The sequence below is a fragment of the Poromitra crassiceps genome (genome assembly GCF_964638095.1).
Source record: "Poromitra crassiceps genome assembly, chromosome: 1".
NCBI classification, from domain to species: Eukaryota; Metazoa; Chordata; class Actinopteri; order Beryciformes; family Melamphaidae; genus Poromitra; species Poromitra crassiceps.
Genome location: NC_139623.1, coordinates 100,271,064 through 100,296,077, shown reverse-complemented (window position 1 = coordinate 100,296,077; position 25,014 = coordinate 100,271,064). Strand labels below are relative to the sequence as shown.

Genomic DNA, 25,014 nt, shown 5'->3' with positions numbered 1-25,014 from the left:
TGCCTTGTCTTGGGTGGTTCACTGTACTGTAGCAGTGTGCTGTCTTGTCTTGGGTGGTTCACTGTACTGTAGCAGTGCTGCCTTGTCTTGGGTGGTTCACTGTACTGTATCAGTGCTGCCTTGTCTTGGGTGGTTCACTGTGCTGTAGCCGTGCTGCCTTGTCTTGGGTGGTTCACTGTACTGTAGCAGTGCTGCTTTGTCTTGGGTGGTTCACTGTACTGTAGCAGTGCTGCCTTGTCTTGGGTGGTTCACTGTACTGTAGCAGTGTTGCTTTGTCTTGGGTGGTTCACTGTACTGTAGCAGAGTGCTGCCTTGTCTTGGGTGGTTCACTGTACTGTAGCAGTGCTGCTTTGTCTTGGGTGGTTCACTGTACTGTAGCAGTGCTGCCTTGTCTTGGGTGGTTCACCGTACTGTAGCAGAGTGCTGCCTTGTATTGGGTGGTTCACTGTACTGTAGCAGTGCTGCCTTGTCTTGGGTGGTTCACTGTAGGAGAGTGCTGTCTTGTCTTGGGTGGTTCACTGTACTGTAGCATTGCTGTCTTGTCTTGGGTGGTTCACTGTACTGTAGCAGTGCTGCCTTGTCTTGGGTGGTTTACTGTACTGTAGCAGTGCTGCCTTGTCTTGGGTGGTTCACTGTATTAGCAGAGTGCTGTCTTGTCTTGGGTAGTTCAGTGTACTGTAGCAGTGCTGCCTTGCCTTTGAATTGCCTCTGTGTATGAAATGTGCTATACAAATAAACTTGACTTGACTTGACTTGACTTGACTTGTCTTGGGTGGTTCACTGTACTGTAGCAGAGTGATGTCTTGTCTTGGGTGGTTCACTGTACTGTAGCAGTGCTGCCTTGTCTTGGGTGGTTCACTGTACTGTAGCAGTGCTGCCTTGTCTTGGGTGGTTCACTGTACTGTAGCAGAGTGCTGTCTTGTCTTGCGTGGTTCACTGTACTGTAGCAGTGCTGCCTTGTCTTCATGGGTGGTTCACTGTACTGTAGCAGTGCTGCCTTGTCTTGGGTGGTTCACTGTACTGTAGCAGAGTGCTGCCTTGTCTTGGGTGGTTCACTGTACTGTAGCAGTGCTGCCTTGTCTTGGGTGGTTCACTGTAGGAGAGTGCTGTCTTGTCTTGGGTGGTTCACTGTACTGTAGCATTGCTGTCTTGTCTTGGGTGGTTCACTGTACTGTAGCAGTGCTGCCTTGTCTTGGGTGGTTCACTGTACTGTAGCAGTGCTGCCTTGTCTTGGGTGGTTCACTGTACTGTAGCAGAGTGCTGCCTTGTCTTGGGTGGTTCACTGTACTGTAGCAGTGCTGCCTTGTCTTGGGTGGTTCACTGTAGGAGAGTGCTGTCTTGTCTTGGGTGGTTCACTGTACTGTAGCATTGCTGTCTTGTCTTGGGTGGTTCACTGTACTGTAGCAGTGCTGCCTTGTCTTGGGTGGTTCACTGTACTGTAGCAGTGCTGCCTTGTCTTGGGTAGTTCAGTGTACTGTAGCAGTGCTGCCTTGCCTTTGAATTGCCTCTGTGTATGAAATGTGCTATACAAATAAACTTGACTTGACTTGTCTTGGGTGGTTCACTGTACTGTAGCAGAGTGCTGTCTTGTCTTGGGTGGTTCACTGTACTGTAGCAGTGCTGCCTTGTCTTGGGTGGTTCACTGTACTGTAGCAGTGCTGCCTTGTCTTGGGTGGTTCACTGTACTGTAGCAGAGTGCTGTCTTGTCTTGGGTGGTTCACTGTACTGTAGCAGTGCTGCCTTGTCTTGGGTGGTTCACTGTACTGTAGCAGTGCTGTCTTGGGTGGTTCACTGTACTGTAGGAGAGTGCTGTCTTGTCTTGGGTGGTTCACTGTACTGTAGGAGAGTGCTGCCTTATCTTGGGTGGTTCGCTGTACTGTAGCAGTGCTGCCTTGTCTTGGGTGGTTCACTGTACTGTAGCAGTGCTGTCTTGGGTGGTTCACTGTACTGTAGGAGAGTGCTGCCTTGTCTTGGGTGGTTCACTGTACTGTAGGAGAGTGCTGCCTTGTCTTGGCTGGTTCACTGTACTGTAGGAGAGTGCTGCCTTGTCTTGGGTGGTTCACTGTACTGTAGCAGTGCTGTCTTGTCTTGGGTGGTTCGCTGTACTGTAGGAGAGTGCTGCCTTGTCTTGGGTGGTTCGCTGTACTGTAGGAGTGTTGCCTTGTCTTGGGTGGTTCACTGTACTGTAGCAGTGCTGCCTTGTCTTGGGTGGTTCACTGTACTGTAGCAGAGTGTTGCCTTGTCTTGGGTGGTTCACTGTACTGTAGCAGAGTGCTGCATCAGTGTTTTGTGTAGCTCAGTCAAACTGGGACATTCAGTCCCAAAAGTCACTTCCAGCATTCACACACACAACAGATGATCTGTAGCATCTTTGGCTGAAGGGATCCAATCGCTGTGCTTATTCTGTTGTCAAATAGCAGCAAAACATTTCCATCGAATGAATGAATGAATGAATGAATGAATGAATGAATATTTTATTTTCGTGTCAGGACAATTACATGACCCATCCCACATGGGATTATCAGACACATCAACATTCAATATTTAACAAAACATAACATTCCGGTATGTTACCCAACCAGAAGCTTCCAGTGCAGCCCAAATTAGAGCAACAGAGTATATATACATGCAGACATAATATGCCTATACATATACATACATATACATTCATACATACCTGCACATAGAATACGAAAATAAAAAAACGAACTATAATTTATCAGTTATACGTCAACCTTCTCCTCCTGTCCCACGCTTTAGAAAGAAATTCAGAGAATGCAAAAATATTATCAAAAATAAATTTGTGTAGAACTCCATCAGTCTCTACATAATCTAGTTCAGTTCAGCTGAGGAGAGCAGACAATATCTTTGATTTGGATTGATCCAAAAACAGCGATTTGTATCGGAGTATCACAGCCTAGTTCGTAATTCTCTTTGTAAGCGGAGCCCCTCTGAACTAAAAGATCTTTACAGAGGAGAGCAACTTTTGTGGCTATGACTGCCATATATTCCCCGCCATTGTCAGTGGCAGTTTGTATCTACCTTGATGGTAACTTGGGCAGACAGTGGAGAGGAGTTTTGTTATTTTAATTAGGAGATAAAAATTCAAAGGGCCTCTCCAGGCAGTGTGTGGTATGACAGAATCAAAACGATGAAGTGGAGCGGCCTGAAGTGTGTGTCTCGTCACAGCAGATTGGCCGACAGATAGGCACTGCTCTTTAAAGTGGCGCTGACATGCACACGCACGTGCACACACACACACACACACACACACACACAGAAAGAGAGAGAGAGCCTGCACACAAATGGGACTTTGAAAGATAGCATATTTTAATACCATTTCACTCCTTTGACACGTTTGTGCTGGTCTAATTTTCAGTGCTTCTCCAGCAGATAGGAAGGGCCAGAAAGGTTTTAATCAAAACAGCGATTTGAAATCTGAAATATTCAATTTTGAATTGAAATAATGGGGCAATTCATTCTAGAGACTTAACAATGATTTATACATAATGCATGCCATGGTAGTGTAAAAATAATGGTGGCTCTGTTTCCATGCCTTGGTTTTCCATTTCCAATAAATCCACAGAAAAGTGGATTGTTTTAATACAGAGCCTCATGTCTACAGGCCGTTTGAAAGCCGCTGATTCAGGGCTTTTGTGTAAACATGAGTAATCAGTGTTCCAGATGGGTGGGGTGCCTCTCGTTGCCTGCGTCCCCCTGCCTCCACACCTCTCCTCAGGACGGCCTGCATCCCCCTGCCTCCACACCTCTCCTCAGGACGGCCTGCATCCCCTTGGCTCCACACCTCTCCTCAGGACGGCCTGCGTCCCCCTGCCTCCACACCTCTCCTCAGGACGGGCTGCGTCCCCCTGCCTCCACACCTCTCCTCAGGACGGGCTGCGTCCCCCTGCCTCCACACCTCTCCTCAGGACGGCCTGCATCCCCCTGCCTCCACACCTCTCCTCAGGACGGCCTGCGTCCCCCTGCCTCCACACCTCTCCTCGGGACGGCCTGCGTCCCCCTGCCTCCACACCTCTCCTCAGGACGGCCTGCGTCCCCCTGCCTCCACACCTCTCCTCAGGACGGCCTGCGTCCCCCTGCCTCCACACCTCTCCTCAGGACGGCCTGCGTCCCCCTGCCTCCACACCTCTCCTCAGGACGGCCTGCGTCCCCCTGCCTCCACACCTCTCCTCAGGACGGCCTGCGTCCCCCTGCCTCCACACCTCTCCTCAGGACGGCCTGCGTCCCCCTGCCTCCACACCTCTCCTCAGGACGGCCTGCGTCCCCCTGCCTCCACACCTCTCCTCAGGACGGGCTGCGTCCCCCTGCCTCCACACCTCTCCTCAGGACGGCCTGCGTCCCCCTGCCTCCACACCTCTCCTCAGGACGGGCTGCGTCCCCCTACCTCCACACCTCTCCTCAGGACGGCCTGCGTCCCCCTGCCTCCACACCTCTCCTCAGGACGGCCTGCGTCCCCCTGCCTCCACACCTCTCCTCAGGACGGCCTGCGTCCCCCTGCCTCCACACCTCTCCTCAGGACGGCCTGCATCCCCCTGCCTCCACACCTCTCCTCAGGACGGCCTGCGTCCCCCTGCCTCCACACCTCTCCTCAGGACGGCCTGCATCCCCCTGCCTCCACACCTCTCCTCAGGATGCTCTTTATTCCACATCAGCCAGGGCTCAAATCACAGGTCCCCTCTCAGCCTGACACTCCGTCACTATGTTTGCACATCTTTGAAAGCTAACAGCGTGCTTTAATTAATTGTCCAGCTTTCCTCAGAAACAATGTCCTAATTCTGCCATTTAGCGGGAGCGTATCATAGTTTGTTGTTATCTCCCCAGCCAGATTTCTGTAAATAGTCATATTAAAAACTTTAATCTCTTCAATGGAAAATTAAGTGCAGCTGAAAAGCCTGTCGTGTGCTGAGATAAATATTATCTAAGCTAAAACCTCCACTCTCTCCCTCTCCCCCCTTCCTTCCTTCCCTCTGCTCCCCCTTTCTCTGACTTAATGAATATGTTCAGAAGATTTCAGAGGAATGTTTAATCCCAAAACACAACAATCTAATAATATGGAGGACCTGTCTCAGTGTGCCAGCAGACAGCAGCACTGTAGGCTACAGTTTAGCCCAGCTGAGGTGCCATGCTTCTGGAAATGTATAAAAGTCACAATCAAATGAGAATGTGAATTATTCACCTTGTTATAGCGTCTTGTTAGATTCCCCATACATAACATATATACATACTGTATATTTAACAATAAATGCTGAAAAATGTACATGCTTTTTATTTTCTCGCATTTCAATATCCCATTACTTTTACCTCATAGAAAAAGGTGTATTTTTAGTGGTTACTTCATGGTGTAGCAGTAGGTGTACACATTACGCACGCACCCACGTGCACACACGCACACACACACGCACACGCACACACACACACACACACACACACACACACACACACACACACACCTCCCATCATATAAAACCTGCAACTTGGCAGGCAACATGGTAGAGCGGTGCATTCTTTGCAAATCCTGCTTCCTTCTCCTAAGACACCATGGTTGTGTCCCGATAGCTGGAATTTATTAGTTCTGGCTTGAATTTGGAACAGTCCCTCACATGATGTCCTGCCCCATCATTGTTATATTTCAAATACAAGACATTTGAATTGCTGTTTTTTTTGTTTTTTTTCAAATTGAGTACAAACACCACATCCTCCCTTGCTGACAACTGAAGCCAAACTATCTCTGTATGCGCACAACCAAAGCACTCTTCCCTTTCCCAGCTTGCATTTAAATGTCTCCTCTATCTCTATTTTGTCCAGGCGGCCAACTGTGGTGCACCACCACCAAGAACATGATGGAGGGTGAGGAGCTGGTGGCATTTGCAGTGGACTTTGACTCCCGGCTGCAGGCGGTGAACCACATGTCTCTGAGCGAGGGCATGTACCCAGCCAGGCTGCTGGACAGCATCCAACTCCTGCCGCAGCAGGCCGCAATGGCTTCCATTCTGCCCACTGCCATCGTCAACAGTGAGTGGCCACACAAACACACACACACACGTACAGAAAGCTGGACCGAGATGTAGTTTTGTATAGATACACACAATCACAGGCGCACACTCGCTCTCGTTCTCTGCTGTCTCTTTCCCTATCTCTCTCTCTCTTACACACACACACACACACACACACACACACACACACACACACACACGCATGCACACTCACACACACACACACACACACACACACACACACACACACACACACACACACACACACGCATGCACACACACACCACAGTCCACATTCTGCACTCAGTCACCTGCTTAACAAGGAGCGTCGTCTCCGCCGGGCGTAGATTAACCCAGATGAGTCTCTGCGCTGGAGATAAGAGCCATCGACCTTCAAGTTTTGGGTTCACATAAACACACCGAGGCTCAAACTAACCTGTTAATTGCAAAATACACGCCTCATGCAAATAGGCTGTTTGTTTACTTAGCGAGGGCTATCTGGGTTCAGCTCGACAGGGAGGCTTCTGTAAGCAGATGGTCCAGTGTTCTTGTTTGCCCTTGAGAAAGGGCACCAACCCAGCGGTAGCAACATGGCAATATGCGGCAGCTGAGGATTTGGTAGAAAAGCCTTTTAACATTGCCTTTGAGAGTCAGAGCTGTAGAAGTATAGAAGGTGTGTGTCCACGTCCTGTTTCTTTACATTTAGGCGTGAATATGAAAGTGTCCTAATCTATATGTCCCCTCTGTCCATTTCTGTGTCCCTCCAGAGGACATCTTCCCCTGCAAGGCATGTGGGATCTGGTATCGCAGCGAGAGGAACCTGCAGGCCCATCTGATGTACTATTGCAGCGGGCGGCAGAGGGAGCCAGAGACCGTAGTGGAGGAGAACGACGGTGGACCCCACCAGACCCCCAGCATCTGCCCCTTCCCTCAGTGCAACAAGAGCTTCTCTGGAGCCAGGGCCTTGGACATGCACCTGAGCACCTCACACAGTGGTGAGAGGAACTGGCATGCAAGATGGAGATTATTTGATCTTTTGTTTGTTTTTGGTTTGTTTTTATAGAGCAGTTTCTATCTTTTACCAGAGATTTGTATGCAAGAGATTGTTATTCGTCAATTGTTTTGATAAGAAACTTGTTATCATAAAAATGACAGTTTTACACAGGTTTGTGAAAATGACTGAATGATTTATGTTCTGAAATATACATATCCTGCTGTCAGCTTGCACAGTTGACAGTTTGTACTTGAGAAAAAATATGGGAATAAGCTTGGCATAATGCATGAGCGTTTGATGCTTTCTACAGTTCACTCTAAAGGAGAAGTGTTTCTACCTTTTATCTCCTTCACAGGTGTCAAAATGGAAGAGAGCCTCCCTCCTGGCACCAGCCTGAAATGCACAATCTGTAACTACACGGCAGATTCTCTTATTACATTCCAGCATCACATCATGTCTCACCTGTCACAGGCGGCCTTCAGATGCAATCACTGCCATATCAGCTTCCAGAGCCACAGGGAACTCTTACAGCATCAGGACTTACATGGGCATGGCAACAAACTTCACAGGGAGGGCGATGGCACCAAGCATTCCCCCAGGGGGCCCGAGGAAAGCCTCCAGCAGCAGCAGCAGCAAGCCCGCGCTGAGCTGGCCAACAGGAAGGATGCTCTGCTGGGAAGTCCCAAAGGAGCCCTCAACAAGGAGACCAGCACAGAGGGAGAGGCTGACAAAGCTGAGAAGAAGCCCATGCTGTCTGTTCAGAAGGGAGACGCCCACCCAGGCAGCAAGGCCAGCTTTTCTTACACTAGAATCAAGTCTGAGCCCTCCAGCCCCCGGCTGGCCTCCTCCCCTGTGCAGCATAACATGCCTACATTTCCCATGGGCCCCTTCTTGTCTCAGTTTGCTTTCTCCCAGGACATTTCCGTAGTCCCGCAGGCATCCGAGATTCTGGCTAAAATGTCGGAGCTGGTTCACCGGAGGCTGCGCCACGGAGGGAACAGCTACCCCCCTGTCATCTACAGCCCTCTTATGCCCAAAGGGGCCACCTGTTTCGAATGCAATATCACCTTCAACAACCTGGACAACTATTTGGTCCACAAAAAGCACTACTGTAACAGCCGCTGGCAGCACATGGCAAAGTCCCCCGACTTCTCCAGCCTGTCAGACAAGGTCCCTGAGGCGGTGAGCCCCAACAGCCACAGTTCAGTTAGCATGCTGGCCAGCTGCCACCCCACAGAGGGCGACAGCCACCTCTTGCAGTCCGCCTGTCTGAACTCCAGTGTTTTGGACATGATCAATGCGGGGACCAAAGGGCCCGATAAGGATCTAACAGGACAGGCGGAGAAGGTCTCCACCCCGACTGGCACCGAGGAAAGGTTGAACGGCAAGCAGATGGAGGGGAAGAGCCCCAGTGCGGGCTTGGTGGAGTCTGATAACGATCCAAACAAGACCACGTGCGAAGCCTGCAACATCACCTTCAGCCGCCACGAGACCTTCATGGTCCACAAGCAGTACTACTGCGCCACCCGTCATGACCCACCCATGAAACGCATGTCTGCCAACAAGGTGCCCTCCATGCAGAGGACCATGAGGACCCGCAAGCGCAGGAAGATGTACGAGATGTGTCTCCCTGACCAGGACCACCCGAGGCCCCCCATGGGCCAGCCGGGGTTCCTGGGGGTCCCTCCCATGGGGAACCCTTGTACATCCCAGGAGGCTGTAGAGAGCCTAGCAGACCGCTTCCACCCCCGCTGTGATGTCTTCACAGGTCTGGTACCCAAACACCTGGAGGCCTCCCTTACTGTCACTAAATCTATTCTGGCTCCCAAATGCAATACCATGGAGCAGCAGGAGCTGGACGCCCCCATTGACCTCAGCAAAAAGTGTTCGCCAATCTCTGATAAGACATGTAGCTCCCCTAAAAGACTGTTGGACTATCATGAATGTACAGTGTGCAAGATCAGTTTTAACAAAGTGGAGAACTACCTGGCACACAAACAGAACTTTTGTCCAGTGACAGCCATCGCGGCTGCCGCCCAGCAGCAACAACAGCAGCAACACAATGAGATTGGCAGCCTGGAGCCGACTATGTTCCCAGACGTGAAGAGCGAAGGCAATAACAACCCTGACGACGCCTACGATAAGAGCCCAGGCAAATGTGAGAAGAATGGCAACGGGAAGATGATGGTGCAGAATGGAGGCATGTTCCCCCCTCACCTGGGGCTCAAGGCTTTCGCTGAGCCCCAGCTCATCCCATCTAAAGACGAGAACAAGAATATGTTTCTGCCCCACTGCCTTTATCCCGGAGCAATAAAGAAGGTGAAAGGTGCTGAGCAAATATCGCCGTATTTCGGGATAAAGCCAACCGATTACGTGACCGGGGGGCCGGTGGTGCAGGGAGAGCCCAGCGAACAGGAGCAGAGCGTTAATGGAGGGGGAGGTGGAGCAGAGACGGGGACACCCAAGGAGCAGGCCCAGCCGCCTGCTGCTAATGGCTGCCCCCACCCTGGCAAGGAGCCTCTTCCCCTGCTGCCCAAAAACCGGGGCATGGTCATCGTCAACGGGGGGCACAAGCCCGAGGAGCGCTCGGGCACGGCTCCACCTCAGCAGGAGAACCAGCCCCACAACCCCCAGCAGCCAGACGGGCACGCCCCCACCCCCTCACCTACGTGGAGTGCTGAGAACCCAGCCGACTCCAACGAGAACGTGTCGCCCTCCTCCAAGTCCCCAAACGAGGAGGCGCCACCTGCGGCCAATAAAGGCGTGAACGGCTCGGCCCAGGCCCCTGGAAGCGGCAAGTACTGCCGGCTTTGTGATATCCAGTTCAACAACCTGTCAAACTTTATTACCCATAAGAAGTTTTACTGTTCATCACATGCTGCAGAGCATGTCAAGTAAGCTGAGAAGAATAAAACCCATCCTTCTTTTCCCCCCCCATACCTTTCCCCCACTTTTTGCCCCTTTTTTCTTCTGTTTTGGTACACTGTTGTGTCTGGAATAGTGCATCATGCAGTGCTAAACGCTGCTTGTGGACAATCAAGAGAAGCTTCTTCTTTCATCGTTTTAAGACTTAAAAATGCAAAACCATTGGTTAAAAAAGAAAAAGAAGAAAAATGAATCAAGAGTAATATTGGTGCCACTTTCACATTTATTTATTTTACAATCAGTATTAATAGGAGTAGTGATCTTAATTTAAATTCAAAATGAAATTTATATCAGAGTTGTTTGTAATGTTATTGTATAGTCATTCTTGTGTAGCACACATATCGTTTACACTGTAATGTAGGCTCAATGAAACAATAGACAGAATACAAAAATGAGATGCATTTTAGACACAAAAATAGCTACTGAGGCACTTGTGTATTCTTATTTGCTGTACCAGTTTCTGTATATGCCCAAAATGTCACTTGCAGATTCCTATTAATGACATGTTAGCCTTAAAAATCACCATTTGGGGGTGATAACAGGCACAACCCTGCATCTGACACTTTGGCATATACACATGGCTTTGCATACATAATGTGGCTGTTTGTCCCTGTCTCTTTTCTTCAACTCAGATGTCGATGTTTTCATGAGGATGGCAGCATTCTTGTATAGTACTCGTATTTCTGTTTGATGATACACTTTGCTCTCCCTTTTTGAAATTTGCTCTCAATGCAATACTTTGTAAATGAGGGAACATTACTGAAAGCAGTATTATGAAATGGGGACTGTGCATATAATTATTTGTAACCCCATAGGGGAAAAAATAAGTTGTACAAGAATTAAGTTTATTGCTGATGAACAAGATGTGCGGGAGGTCGGCGGGGATACTGATGTAAAATGATCATTCCAATGTCCTGATTATGGGAGAAAATGTTTCTTAAAACGTTGTTGCTATGCATGTATATGGATGGAATAAAATTCCAGATCTGTTGGAAATTTTTATTTTGATGTGGTGTCATAATTAAACTTAAATCCTCAGGATAATCCAATGCTGTCTGGTCTTTCTTTCACAGTTTAACTTCTTATTTGTACCGTATACCTATCGAGACAGTTTAGAGAATGAATAACAGTTACAGTGCAATGCAGCTAAAAATAGATACAAAATCATATCAAAACTTGTATTATTTACAGTAAGGTGAAGCTAGCCTTGCGAGCAAACTCATATATTTGCAATTTACAAAATTAACCAAATCAACATCAGTCCATAAAAAACTGCAGTCTGGTTTTGATATAAATCAATTATATTCAAGTAGTCATCTCATCTCTCAGTGACTTTTGTGGCTAAAAGGTAAGAATCATGTTTGTCACTGATGACACAAATAAAGAGCATGAAATCACCTTTCTGAATCTAAGACATTGCAAACATTTCTCCAGTCATCTTCAATTAAAAGGTTTCCAGTATTTTTGTTGGCCGTTTTGAGGTGTATTTGATTTACCTTAACGGATGCAGTATTTAGGAAATCCCAAACGAGAAAAAGGGGCAAGTTAAATCAATCACTCCTTTTATATTTAATAGAATATTTGAAATATATTCATCTATTATCTTGTAACGTTAAGAAATGTTGGCCACGGGTCACTGGCTCTGCTGCCTTCCCTGTCTCTGGTTGACGAGCTTCCTCAGGTGCTGGCTGATGGCAGATGGCTTCTTGTAGATCATTCGCCGGTCGACTCCTTTTATGTGAATGTGATTGGCTGATGGATAGGACTCCTCGAGGAACTTCTTTTGAAGCTGAGCTACCATCTGGTGCAGGGAAATAATCAGTTAAGGTTTTTACACCATCTTTACTACACTGTTGTTTACTGATTGCATTAATGGTCTTCTTAATACACAAGACGGTCTTTGCACACGTGCTAATAATAATGCGTGATGAAGCAGGTGGATGGCTCACTTGGTTGAGGTGTTCTGGCATCTCCTGGTCAAAGGAATCTCCAGTGATCACACTCACTGAGGTTCTGCTGGACAGGGGCTTAAACTTTGTGATGTCCCTTTAAAGAGGAAAGAAATAATAGTAATTTTGTGTCATGTTTTAATGTTCATTTTAAGTTGAACAACATTTAATCACATGCAAATACCACAAGCGTGCAGAAAAACTGCTTGATATGAAAGCGTTTGTGATGGTCAGATAGCTGTAGGACAATATCTTTGCCATACCTTACTTGAGCTGCACTTTCATTCAGAAAGTAGTGCTCATCCACGGCGCTGCTCTGGTGGGCCGGGTTACTCAGCAGGTATTTCTATAGCAGGTAAAGACAGAACTCAGTCATCAAATCCAAAAGGAGACATGCATTTTATTATAATGAATCCAACTACTCTTGGCATCCAAGTATGTTCATATGTTCATATTCCTTGGGACTAAACTCCTCCTGCCTCCCCTTGCCAGCTACAAGAAAGAAGTGATTCCTCCCTCCTTAATCTCATCCCAGAGTTACAGGAGTGCCATGGAGAATGATTTGGAAAAAATGGATAAAGAACTGATAACTACTGTAATATCAAGTCCATTTGAATGCAGTGAATTCTGAAGTTGAATCCAATTCATTGTCAGTGGAGCAGCTCCAGGTGGAGTACTGCTATCACATCGCAAATCTGAGTCATGGTTCTTTGATTTTCCAGCTGGGGGAGAAAGTTCACTAGGCCACCGGAATAATTTAGAATAGAATGAATTCTTAAATTGAGCGGTACTCCCCTTTAACTGTATCTATCACACACATGTGATGAGAAGAGATAGCTCTGGTGCCATTAACATAGCAGCAAACAATTCTGCTCCACTTCAATTAAGCAGTGGTCACAGAACATGCCCTTGAGAAATGGACTGCATGCTCTATTGAGTTCTGTGTGTGTCTGTGTGTCTGTGTGTGTGTGTGTGTGTGTGTGTGTGTGTGTGTGTGTGTGTGTGCGCGTGTGCGTGTGTGCGCGTGTGCGTCTGTGCGCGTGTACGTTCTAACCTTCACTAGTCCGTCTACAAAACCTCTTTCCTTAGAGAATTCAGGCACAATGCTGTCCTTATCTCCTTGGCAACAACTGTAATACTTCAAAAGCTGAAATAGGTCCCTCATCACTACTGCCATCAAAACGTGGGCGGTGGCAGAGGACCAGGCATCTTAACGAACATTCACACTCATCCTGAGACAGTCGCCATCACACATCGCACAAGCAGAAGAAGAAAAATACGAACGGATGTTAGGAATGTCACTGTGTGCCGGTCAACTGTGGTGTAACTCTAACCTGTTTTTCTAAGCAAAACAATAAAAGGATCTGAAATAAGAATAAGATGCAGAAAACATTAAACTTAAGGGCTATTATTGCAATTACCTTTCCTCCAGTCTGTCTCGCTGTAATCTCCCTCTGTCTCGTTTCTCTACTTCCCGTTACTTCCCTACAGTACATGACGGTTCAGCTTTTTCCCCCTGTTCAAAACAAGGCCTAAGCCTACGGAGTGTGTTTCCCCATGTTGCCAAAGATATTGGTTGTTGTTCATCACCGAAATCCATTACTCCTCCTCTCTGCCCAAGATGTTTTCTATAGCAAGGAAGAAATGACTACAGGACTTGGTGACAGGCAGGCGTGTCACTGCTATATACTTTCTTTTTTTTTCTAAACAGATGCAGGAAAGATCTGAGTATAGGGACGAGTGCGGAGGAAAACAAGCTTCCATTCAAAAGCTCATCTACAACACACAGAGCAGGGTGGAGAAGCTTGTAAGCTATATTAACAGCCTTCTACACACACTGTATTCCCAATGAGCTGTCAGGAGTTTACAATACCACGGGCATCAGAAGATACAGTACGTTTGCGATGTCATGTCAGCTGCAGGAACAGGTTCAATTTTCATTTATTTCAAATGACATCTCGTGTCGTATTGTGGCAAATTCACCTTCTCTGACGATATGAAAACAAATGGTTTTTCCAACATCATATCTCTCCTGGAGGAGCCGTGGTTATTCTTGCACTAGCACCATCCTGTGGCTGTAGGGGAATGGTGGAAGGAACGGACTACATCAGAAATGCCTGAAGAATATCACATACCTTTTTACTGTACTTTCATTACATTCCTTTGTTTTGATGTGGTCAAGTCAAGCTAAAGTCTTGTCTCCCGACTATAGAAACTTAACTGTTAAAACTCGACATCTGTGGTTTTGTAGCATATCCTTCCAGCACTGATGACTTGTTATATTTATTCCTATATGACCTCTAAACCACCCCAGACCTGCTTTTCACCTTCACCATGACAGAAACATACAAGATATTTTTTGCAAAAAAAATTGGTTTTTGACAGTCAATGTTGTAGCCTTGGGGGCATGTTTCTTTGTAGTGTGTGTGTGTGTGTGTGTGTGTGTGTGTGTGTGTGTGTGTGTGCGCGTGAGTGCGTGTGCCTTACCTGGCGCTGTATGACCTCCTCTGAGATGTTTTCTCCTTTGATGGTCGGTTCGACCACCCCCAGGATGATCAGCATACGGCTCAACCCTGTAGCTGCTGAGAACTGCTTGGCCTGGAGCGATGGCAACAGCTTACTGTACCTGAACAGACACACATACACATACTGTATACACACTCCTTAGAAAAATAGCAATTTAATGATTTGAACAGCTGGTTACTGGTTTCCCATTAGCCTTTAAAGTAACCAAGATACCCTGAATTATTAATTAATTTTGTCCATGTTCATAAGCATTTATTTGATTGATGCTCAACAACATGATTATGTGATGCTGTAGGATAAGTGAATCGTCCGAGACAGTAGGAGGAAGGAATCAAAATGGACCCAACCAAAATCAAGCATGAATATTTATTTTCCTTCTTCAAGACCGTTTCAACCAAAAATCTCAAACTTTCTCTTGGAGACGTTTGACTGGGGAATGAAAAATACTTTCTCTTGGAGACGTTTGACTGGGGAATGAGAAATACTTTCTCTTGGAGACGTTTGACTGGGGAATGAGAAATACTTTCTCTTGGAGACGTTTGACTGGGGAATGAGAAATACTTTTTGCAGATGAGAAGGAGAGTGCCGGGATTTTGTAACTCAGGAGGCCCAATCGGTCTCGGCTCACTGGTGCTCTGAATTGGCTGGTCTCAGCCTGTGGAGCCCAATCAATAGTGCTGCCCGCCTGCTGCACGGCACAGCCTGCCCCAACATGCAGCCAACACACACACACACACACACACACACACACACACACACACACACACACACACACACACACACACACACACACACACACACACACACACACACACACACACAGTCTTAACTCCTGGCCTAGGAGTTCAATCATCTCCTTTCTCTTGTGCCTACAGCAGATGTCATTACCATTCAAAAACCATAGACCTCCACTGTCAACTTGCACCATAAACCTCCAGGCCTAAATAGCCATGAAGCCCTACAGAAGCCCTACACCTGTGCATAGTACCAGGTGGTCCCATACTGTTTTATCTGTTGTATCGGTAATTGGCTTGATAAGCACGCCTCCTGTGCACAAGCCGACACTGCATGCCATGGTAAACTGCAGTTAACAACAGATAGGTTTCAACATTGCTTCACCGCTATGATATATAGCCCTCGTACCAAGCCCGCATCATAATAAACATGCACTTTATCAAGCCCGCATCATAATAAACATGCACTTTATCAAGCCCGTATCATAAACATGCACTTTATCAAGCCTGCATCATAAACATGCACTTTATCGAGCCTGCATCATAAACATGCACTTTTCACGTGTCAAATAAGCCATTGCACCTGTTGTTGATATGGGACATTGCTACCCACAGAACTGTGACTTGAAAAATCAAGCTCTACTCTGGCAAAGCATGTCACAATACCCATCAGTCAGATAAGGCCAATAGAAACAGTCACAGTAGTTTACAGTGGCTGTAAAGATAAACATGTCCATCATACTCCTGGCACAGAAGTCCCTACAGGTGAAATCGTGGATCCAGGCAGAGCGAAGAAAGAAACAAGTTGACTGTTCTCATTTTCAGTCTTCCGCAGACAGAGAAAACTTTTCAAATCAGACCTCCGAGGAGTGACATTTTGACATTCTCATCTTCCTTGCCACCGTTTTCCCCCGAAGTCATTCTGGCACCACAATTTAGAAGTGACTCTTGGACCTGGCTCTTAAGGGACTTTTCAGTCTCCACACATTTTCCACCTGTCCCCCTTTTCTTCCCCATCCATTCCCAAAAAAGAAAAAAAGGAGAAGGGAGAGAGAAAAAAAGAGAAAAACTCTCTCTATCAGCCCCCCAGTTTGAATCTGGTCAAATCATTCCTGGGTCTGGCATTGAACATTATTTCAAGGATTCTCCAGCCACCTGTCCTATTCCCTCCTCTTTTTTCCATTTTTAATTCTGCCCCGGAGTGAGGATTATGTGAAGCAAGGCATGCGTGTCAAAGGGAAATTTAGTGGGTAAAGACAGCCAAGATTGGCGGGATGAATTAAACAGATAACGGGAGGAGACGAAGTGGGGGAACCATGTAGAGCAAAACGCCTCAGCGATGTTGGTCATTTCAGAGGGGCTCTTTTTTTCCCCTCTCCCCACAGGAGCGAGGAGGCAATATCTAAATTAATAAAGTGATGAAATGAGTTTGTGCCGTGGACTTTCTGCTGTTTGACTTTCCCATCTGGATTAGTGCAGGCTGAATGGACGCTCTGTTACTTTTGTTACAACTGCGCAATTCACTGTCGGAATTTGGCCCTGTAGTGATAAGGCCCCCCTCCTCCCCCTCATTACCATCTCATTCCATATGCAGGCCCTCTGTTACCTGAGAGCCTGCTCACGCACAAAACACGAACTATTACATGAGCTTCTGCCCACTATTACAATGAGCAGAGAACATTTAAACATGGACTATTACATGCGGCTCAACTAACTATTACGCAGACGGAACATTTAAAAAAGTGGGTTAGTGCGAGGGCTTCCACCCACTATTAGCCTAGGAAAATGAGGGAGCATGTACGTGGACTGTTACATGATTAGGTGCTGCTAACGCTCATGCAGGCACAACACGCTGAGCATCTATTGGATACCTTAATAAAACCTCAATGACTTCTTAGAGTAAGGATCTCTCATCACCATCTTACAGCATCTTATGTAACTAAACAAGATGGGGGAAATGAAACCCTAATTTTACATGGACAATAACACAAGTCTCACAATAATGTAAGCTACAATTAAACCTACATCTATAATACAGGCACAGACTGTGAGTGAATCATTAAACTGTATAAACTAGTAGGAAAAGGAGAGCAGTTTATTATGCCGGCCTGCTCTATGACTGTACACAGAGAGAAAAATCAAACATATTGTACTATTGCAATGAAAACAAAACATGACATGTTGTGAGTTACTGCATTCTACTGTGTGGCTTACATAAAACAAGCACAAACTGCTACACTCAGGCCTACAGTTGCCAACTAGCACAGCAGAGGAATGGAGCATCAAAGACTCTGGTACGCCACCTACCTACCATACTGTTCACAAAGCAGACAAATAAGGTGAAACTATTTACTATTAAATAACCTACACAAGTCCACACACTGTGGGGATGGACTTGACATGCCATACTTAAACTGCAGTTATACAATATTATGCCATTTTGTTTACTATTAAAATACCATTTAAAGAGCAGAAAATAAGAGCCCCTCGCATGATAATAATAATAATACTATAATAATAATAATAATAATAATAATAATAAGTTTGCCAAAAAATCCAAGGACTATAATGCACCATCCTCCATTGAACTTGTCAGCTGCATAGTATATAACTCTAATATTTGCTATTCTATTTTGTATTATGTTTGATGTTATATTCTATTTTTCTGGTTGTTCTGCTGCAACAGGCCAATTTCTCCACAGGGAACATTAGAGTTTCATCCTATGTCAATATTGGGTTGTGAAATAGTTTTTGGAGGCAAAACTTAGCCAAGGCATTGACAAATACATTCTACTGTAAATGCATTCTATTATACTATCCTAAAATATTAACTACAATGATTCAGTTTCTATGAATAAAGAGGGAGATGTGATCTAACTGACTTGTACTGTCTGTGCTATGCAATAATATCAGAACTGATCAGAACACATTCCATTCTACTATTATATCTACAAAAGTGCAGTGCCCGTCCCCCTCCATCCCCTTCCCCCCCACTCACATATCAATGCTATACCACTTTTTGTGTTGCCAGCAGGTGGAGCTATGCCGAATTGCACGAAATCCAGCACTGCACTCTGTCTGGTTCCCAGCATCGCACTCCCCAAGGTTGAAGTCGATCCAACAAACAGTTCGCAAAATAAACCGCTTTTTGTGTTGCCAGTAGGTAGTGCTATGACTATGCGCGTGTCCAAATTGCACGAAATGCAGCACTGCATTCTGTTGGGGTCCCAGCAGCGCACTCCCCAATTTCCCCAAGTCGATTGGATGAGCTGTTCTTGAGATAAACTGCTTTTTGTGTTGCCAGTACATGGCTATGACTGTAGAGCTCAAAAGTCACGCGACATCATGATGCCACCTTTGGTTCCAGAAGAGTACATTCCCTTTTCTCCACCACATTTTGAAAAATCCTTATATAGGAGGACCAGCGGTCTTTAAGGGCCGCCATTAAAGATTAGCTCAATGGCTAACGTTATCGTATATAGACGCATTTCCGTGCTTTAATGTGAATGAACCGGGCAACGCATTTCAAAAAGGGTCACGGCGTTGAAGGCAGTGTGACTCGTAATGGTTAACTTAACATACTTTAGGTCACTCAGTGGCGGTTTGAGCCCTTTACTCAGCAAGCTGTAGCCTGCGTTCGTAGTAGCCTAGCCAGAGAAATTTCCCAGCATGCTCCACCACTCACAGACAATCATACAGCGAGCTCCACCAATCAAAGATGTCAATATTACACTTTATAATTGTGGGTAGTGTAGTACTTCTCCATGACATCAGATTTTTTTTTTTTATAAACAAGGATATCATCATATGGTTTTGTGGGTTCTAGAGGAATATATACCACCCGTCTACCTTGGGTGGTTATGACATTATGGCTAATAATCACAATCTCATTGCAGAATATGAACGGGGAAATACTCTTCCAGAACTGAGGTGTCATGTGACTGTTGAGCTCTATGCACATGTCCAAATTGCATGAAACTACTGTACTCCATCAGGTTCCCAGCAGTGCACTCCCCAATTTTGAAGTTGATCGGATGAAGGGTTCTCAAGATAAACAGCTTTTTGTGTTGCCAGTAGATGGCACTATGACTATGCGCATGTCCGAATTGCATGAAATTCGGCACTGAAATTCGGGTTCCCAGATGCGCACTCCCTAAAATTGAAGTCAGTTGCACAAACGGTTCTCAGTAGGTGGCTGCGTGGCGCCATGCTGAATTGCACAGGATTCGGCATTGCACCGTGGTGGGTTCCCAGCGGTCCACTCCCCAAGTTTGATGTCGATTGATTCCAAACCCCTGAAAAGTGTTATGGCAAATTCGGGAGGCGATCGGAGCAATGGTGCGCCTTGCAACTCTGGACAAACAGACAAACAATTCAATTATAATAGCTCTTCAATTATAATAGTAGGATTGCTAGACTGCATACAGTCAAACAGGGACCAACCAGAAGTAAATTCACAAGTCATTTTGGTCCTGGCTGACTTGACACTGTTTGAAAATATTTACTATCAAATGAGTCATTTATTGGGGCGTCTAGGTAGTGTAGAGATAAAAGCACTTGCCTACCACTGCGGAGACCGGGTTCAATTCCCGGCAGTAGCAATAGATAAGACAAGATATTCCTACAGACACAATTGCCTGTGTCTGCGGGTAGGAAGCCAATGGGCAATGTGTCCTGGTTGCTGCACTAGCGCCTCCTCTGGTCGGTCGGAGCACCTGTTTATGGAGGAGGGGAACTGGCAGGAATAGCGCAATCCACCCACATGCTACATCCTGCCGGTGAAACTCCTCGAAACAGCTTGCGACTGCACATTGTGTCAGAGGAAGCATGTGCTAGTCTATGGCTCTCCCCAGATCAGCAGAGGGGGTGGAGCAACGACCAGGATAGCAGGGGGAATTGGTCAGTACAAATGGGGAGAAAAATCTGGGGGGAAGGGGGGACTTGAGAGAGAGAACAAATGAAGTCATTTCAAGCAGAGGTAATCTCATAAAAGACCAATGTATAGTAGATCCAAAGGTTTTCAGAGGGTACACCAAACTGCAATACAAAGAGGCAACAAAAACAGCCATGTCAACAACTTCAGCTTGATGGTGTAATACCCAGTGTGGGCACATGGTGTCATTCTTGCACCACAGTGGATATCAGGTTGGGTCCAGCATCCACTCCCCTGCTTCCACATTCCTCCCTGCATGGATACTATAGATTACAGTGTGGTAAATACACAGGTGCCAGGGCAGCCCTGCTTCATTAGTGGAGTGTAACAGCAATAGTTACGCTTACAGTGGTGCTAATTACAATTAATTGGCATTCCTGACTCATCTGGGAGTCTCTGGAGGGGAGGGGGGGAGGGGTCTTCTCTGGCTGAGTCAGGGGAGGACGGATGGAGGAGGCTGACATACTAGGAGCCATTACAGAAGCCACAGTGTGAACCATGCTAATCATGCACACGTGTGCACACACACACACACACACACACACACACACACACACACACACACACACACACACACACACACACACAACACGTACACACACACACACACACACACACACACACACACACACACACACACACACACACACACACACACTTTTCTTGTGCTGCAAAATTGGCTCAAAACACTTTGGGATTTGTGTTCTACAATCTACACAAAGTACTATTCGAAATGCAAGAAATGTTATGTGTGTCTATTTTGTAAATTATTCTGAATATTTTGAATATATTATCTTTTCAAAAATTGCTTCAGATGTCAAACCAAAAATCATAATAAATGTATTTTGAACTTTATTTAACCTTTATTTATACAAGGGGAGTCTCACTGTTCACATTCACACACACATTCATACCTGGAAGCTGCTCAGTACAACCACAGTCTGATCTGCTGGCCACTGAGCAGCTCCACTGGAGCAGTTGGGGTTAAGGGCCTTGCTCAAGGGCACCTCAGTGGTGGTAATGAGGGAGCGGCAAGAGCTGCCTTTTCACTTTCCCCACCCAGATTTATCCTGCCGGTCCCGGGGATTGACCCCGACGACATTCCGGTCACAAGCTCGCTTCTCTAACCTTTAGGCCACCACTGCCCCTAAAGTAATTTTGTAGCAAATTAAAGTGTAATTATAATTATTTATTTATTATAATCAATCAATACTCTTGGATACTGCGTCATGGTTTTATCTGGCTGCTACTGTATCTTCCTCCAGTGCTTCGTTTGACCCCCCACCATCCATACTTCCTCCATGCATCTCTCTCTTTCACTGTCCCTCTCTCTCTCTTTTCGACGCTCTATCCGTTCATACCCGGGTGATCGTTGCCAATCTGGGCCTGGGCTCCCTGGGGGGGTTTAGAGCAGGGCTGTGCTCGGCTGCGTTATTGAACGCAGCTCACAGTGAGAGCGATTGGGCTCTGAGGAGAGACTGGATGTGTCATCAGTGGCTGCTGCTCCTGCTGTTGTTCCAAAAAGGCTTTACCACTGCAGGCTGGAGCGGGTATATAATAAAATGTCACTCAAGGTATTAAATAGGTGGAAAGATACAGTATAGGCACCCAGGACCAAAATATCCTCGCTGTCTAATCTGGCTCTTATATACTGAGCTACTACCCTTTCACAGAGCCCCCCCCCCCCCCCCCCCCCATTTTCTCCCCAATTGTACTTGGCCAAGTCCCCCTTCCTCCGATACATGTGCCGCTTCTTTTCACCTGACAGTGCGTGGGAGGATCACGCTATTCTCACCAGTTCCCCTCCCCCCGAACAGGCGCCCCGACCAACCAGAGGAGGCACTAGTACAGCTACCAGGACATAGACCCCCTACCCCTAATACGGCTTCCCACACGCAGACATGGCCAATTTTACCTGTATGGACGCTCGACCAAGCCGGAGGTAAAGTAACTGTAATAACAGAATCACTTCAATAATAAAGAAAGTTGGAGAGCAAAGCATCTTTTCTCAAGTGTAATGCAACGAGATGTGAGGCAGAAATGTAAAGCAGTGCAATATAAAGAGAGTTAGAGAGGGGACTGACAATGGGGGTGTCATTCATTTATGATCGCTTCCAACCAATTTATAAACTGAAAGAATTTGAGCAGAGAGGGTGGTGTTTAATACTAATAGTTGCTACCACAATAACAAGGGGGCTCGAACCTGCGACCCTTGGCGGGGAATCTACCGCTGCACTATTAGGACGCCTGCCCTTTCACAGAGTTGAGATTTTAACTTCATCACTCCCATATCAGCAGCTACAACATCATGCTGCTGCTCATACCGGAGAGTACAGCACAAGTACAGTTGGGCACAGACGCTGTGTTATCCCTGCAAATCTATCAACTCACAAAGTGTGCTGCAGATGGATAGAAAGTAAAGCCGCGCGTGGCTTATAAATCAAACCAAATGAGAGGAACAGCATCTGAGAGCTGAGCGGCTCCTCACTCACACTGACAGTCATACGCTGCCTGTCACACTGGACAGGCTCCAGGTGAGAGGGGGACATGGCCATCTCTCTGACGACTGGAAACTTGTGAACTGACATGCAGATGGGAAGATAAGACTTTTAAGTGATGCTCCTGTGAGGACTGAGTTGTTCTAAACACAGTCATGTAATGTAAGATTAAAACTGAGGGTTTGCCAATCAATCAGCATTCATTAAACTGTAAGGACCATCCCATTAGACAAGGGCATTTCCCACTGTTCTCTGAGCAAACATATTCCCCATGGTTTAGCCTCCATTAGTTTTGTTCTCCACACACAAAATGCACAAGCATATACATACTCATACTCATACATACACACACACACACACACACACACACACACACACACACACACACACACAGACGCACGCAGAGTGTAAATATGTGCCATGTACACACAGCTAGATTCCATCTTCCATCAAAAGATCTTCCATCAAAAACACCAACTGTACGCACTACGCACTCACTACAAGATGAGATGGTTATTAGTCTAATAAAACAAATGGTCGTCCAATCATAGTTGGCACTGATCACCACAGCCTGATCATTATGCTGAACAACAAGATGTATAGCAGCATAGAGACTGCGGAGCGCGTCATCATTCAGAAACCACGGCCAAAACGGGGGAAAACACAAGCTCCCGTCCACACAACAGCTTTTTAAATGGAAAATGTCGCTGGTGTGTGGAAATGAACGGAGCTTTTCCCCCATGATGGCCGTGGCCTATTTCATGCAGTGTCTCTATTGAGACAAATCAGGTGAACGGCTGTAATAGCACTTTGACAACATAAACGTTTATTTCCTGCTGCAGTGTTTGCTAATACAATAGCTGACAGGAAATATGTTTGGGTCCAAACTGTTCCCTAGCAACAGAATTCCAGTGAAATCTATAGAGGGTACAGCCCTCGCTGCTACTTAGCTTTGCGCTACAATGGCAGTCTATGGCAGAGGTTCTCAAATGTTTTTCAGCCATGGACCCCTTACAAGATAGAAAATATACCGGGGACCCCCTCATTCTGATTTGTGATTTTGGGCTAAGCTTAATTGTTTCCACGGTAACGTGCTTGACTTTTAATTTGATAGGTTTGTTATTAGAATGTAATCCATGAACCATTTTAGATTTAAAGCATAAACTATTTTCGTTGAACTATGAAGATTTTGCAATTTTTTTTTTATTACATTACATTTACATTACGTCATTTAGCAGACACTTTTGTTTTATCCAAAGCGACTTACAATATCACAATTTGTCAACAGTACAGAAAACCACTATGCAACACAATCAATGACAGCCAAGATATTTTGATAGACTAGCACCATGTAGGAAGTAGTTTGAGAAGGAATAAGTAACATGTAGCATTTTATAAAAAAACAAAAACAAAAAAACTTTTTTTTTTTTTTTTACTTGAAAACTTTTCGCGGACCCCCTGGCAAAGTGCCACGGACCCCTGGGGGTCCGCGGACCCCCATTTGAGAACCACTGGTCTATGGTACTTTTGCCTAATGCCGTTCTACACATTCCAACAGCACCAGAAACACTTGTTGTGACTCGGGTACTCACCACGCCATGAAATAATAATCCAAAATTACTGGAAACTGTCATTTTCAAAGTAAATCCACACACCCAGAGCTAACAAAGATTAACCAAACTACAGTAACCAAGAGTAACTGAAGTTACTTCCTCGTTTGCCATGAGGTGCATGCGCTGTGTGCAGACATCAGTACAAAAAAGTACCATAGACTGCCATTGTAGCGCAAAGATAAGTAGCAGTGAGGGCTGTACTGCTGTTTGTAGGGCACGCACAGTGACGATAAAGGCTTCCACATTCTCCATTTACTCTCGGCAATATGGCAAATACAGTAGGCGAATCTCCCAAAATGTTGGCGTATCAGTCTTTTCTTTAGTGTTTACAGAAAGAAAGAAAGAAAGAAAGAAAGAACCGATATATTATAGCCCACTGCTACAGAACTACACTGTGACATCTGTCTTGAAGCGGGGTGACACAAAGATGATGTGGGGCGGTGTGTTGACGGCGCTGAGTGATCTTTAAAACACCGCCTCTCTCAGATTATATGTGGGATGTAGTAGGTATGGGCTTATTATTCACTTTAAGGTGGTCCACCGTCTCCACTTTACTCAAGCCAAACTGGCTAAGATCTATCAGAACACCAACCCCATTTGTGATAGGTGTAAAAGTGAACCAGCCACTCTGTTACACATGTTCTGGACATGCTCCAGCCTTCAGGCCTTCTGGGTGTCTGTTTTTAAGTCCTTAAAGAGCGTGGTGCAGGTAAAAAAAAAAAAAAGATTTACAGTTAGGACAAGATCAGTGTTTCCCCTACCATTCTACAGGCCTGGCGGGCCAGCCAGGCCAACAGCGCCCCCACCAGGCCAGGGGAAATAAAGTAA

General features: G+C 46.1%; 2 protein-coding genes across 4 annotated transcripts in view; one reads left to right on the top strand and one right to left on the bottom strand.

Annotated features, from left to right (window-relative positions):
- zfpm2a (zinc finger protein, FOG family member 2a) overlaps window positions 1-9,958 on the top strand; it is a gene marked incomplete at its 5' end in the record, with an annotated part of 184,620 nt that extends 174,662 nt beyond the window's left edge. For both annotated transcript variants that reach the window (XM_083637778.1, XM_083637777.1), the window contains 3 exons: window positions 5,827-6,033; window positions 6,782-7,009; window positions 7,364-9,958. In XM_083637778.1, the coding sequence (XP_083493904.1) occupies window positions 5,827-6,033; window positions 6,782-7,009; window positions 7,364-9,906 (2,978 nt within the window). In that variant the 3' untranslated portion in view covers window positions 9,907-9,958. The remainder of the gene's footprint in view (window positions 1-5,826; window positions 6,034-6,781; window positions 7,010-7,363) is intronic.
- Window positions 9,959-10,146: 188 nt separating this feature from the next.
- The window catches only part of LOC310774058 (uncharacterized protein), a 33,294-nt gene continuing 18,426 nt past the window's right edge, over window positions 10,147-25,014 (bottom strand). Inside the window, exons 8-11 of one of the 2 annotated variants that reach the window (XM_083634119.1) lie at window positions 14,370-14,508; window positions 12,146-12,228; window positions 11,883-11,979; window positions 10,147-11,734 (exon numbers count right to left, since the gene is read on the bottom strand). In XM_083634119.1, the coding sequence (XP_083490245.1) occupies window positions 11,567-11,734; window positions 11,883-11,979; window positions 12,146-12,228; window positions 14,370-14,508 (487 nt within the window). In that variant the 3' untranslated portion in view covers window positions 10,147-11,566. The remainder of the gene's footprint in view (window positions 11,735-11,882; window positions 11,980-12,145; window positions 12,229-14,369; window positions 14,509-25,014) is intronic. The other variant, XR_014552574.1, reaches the window with a different exon arrangement.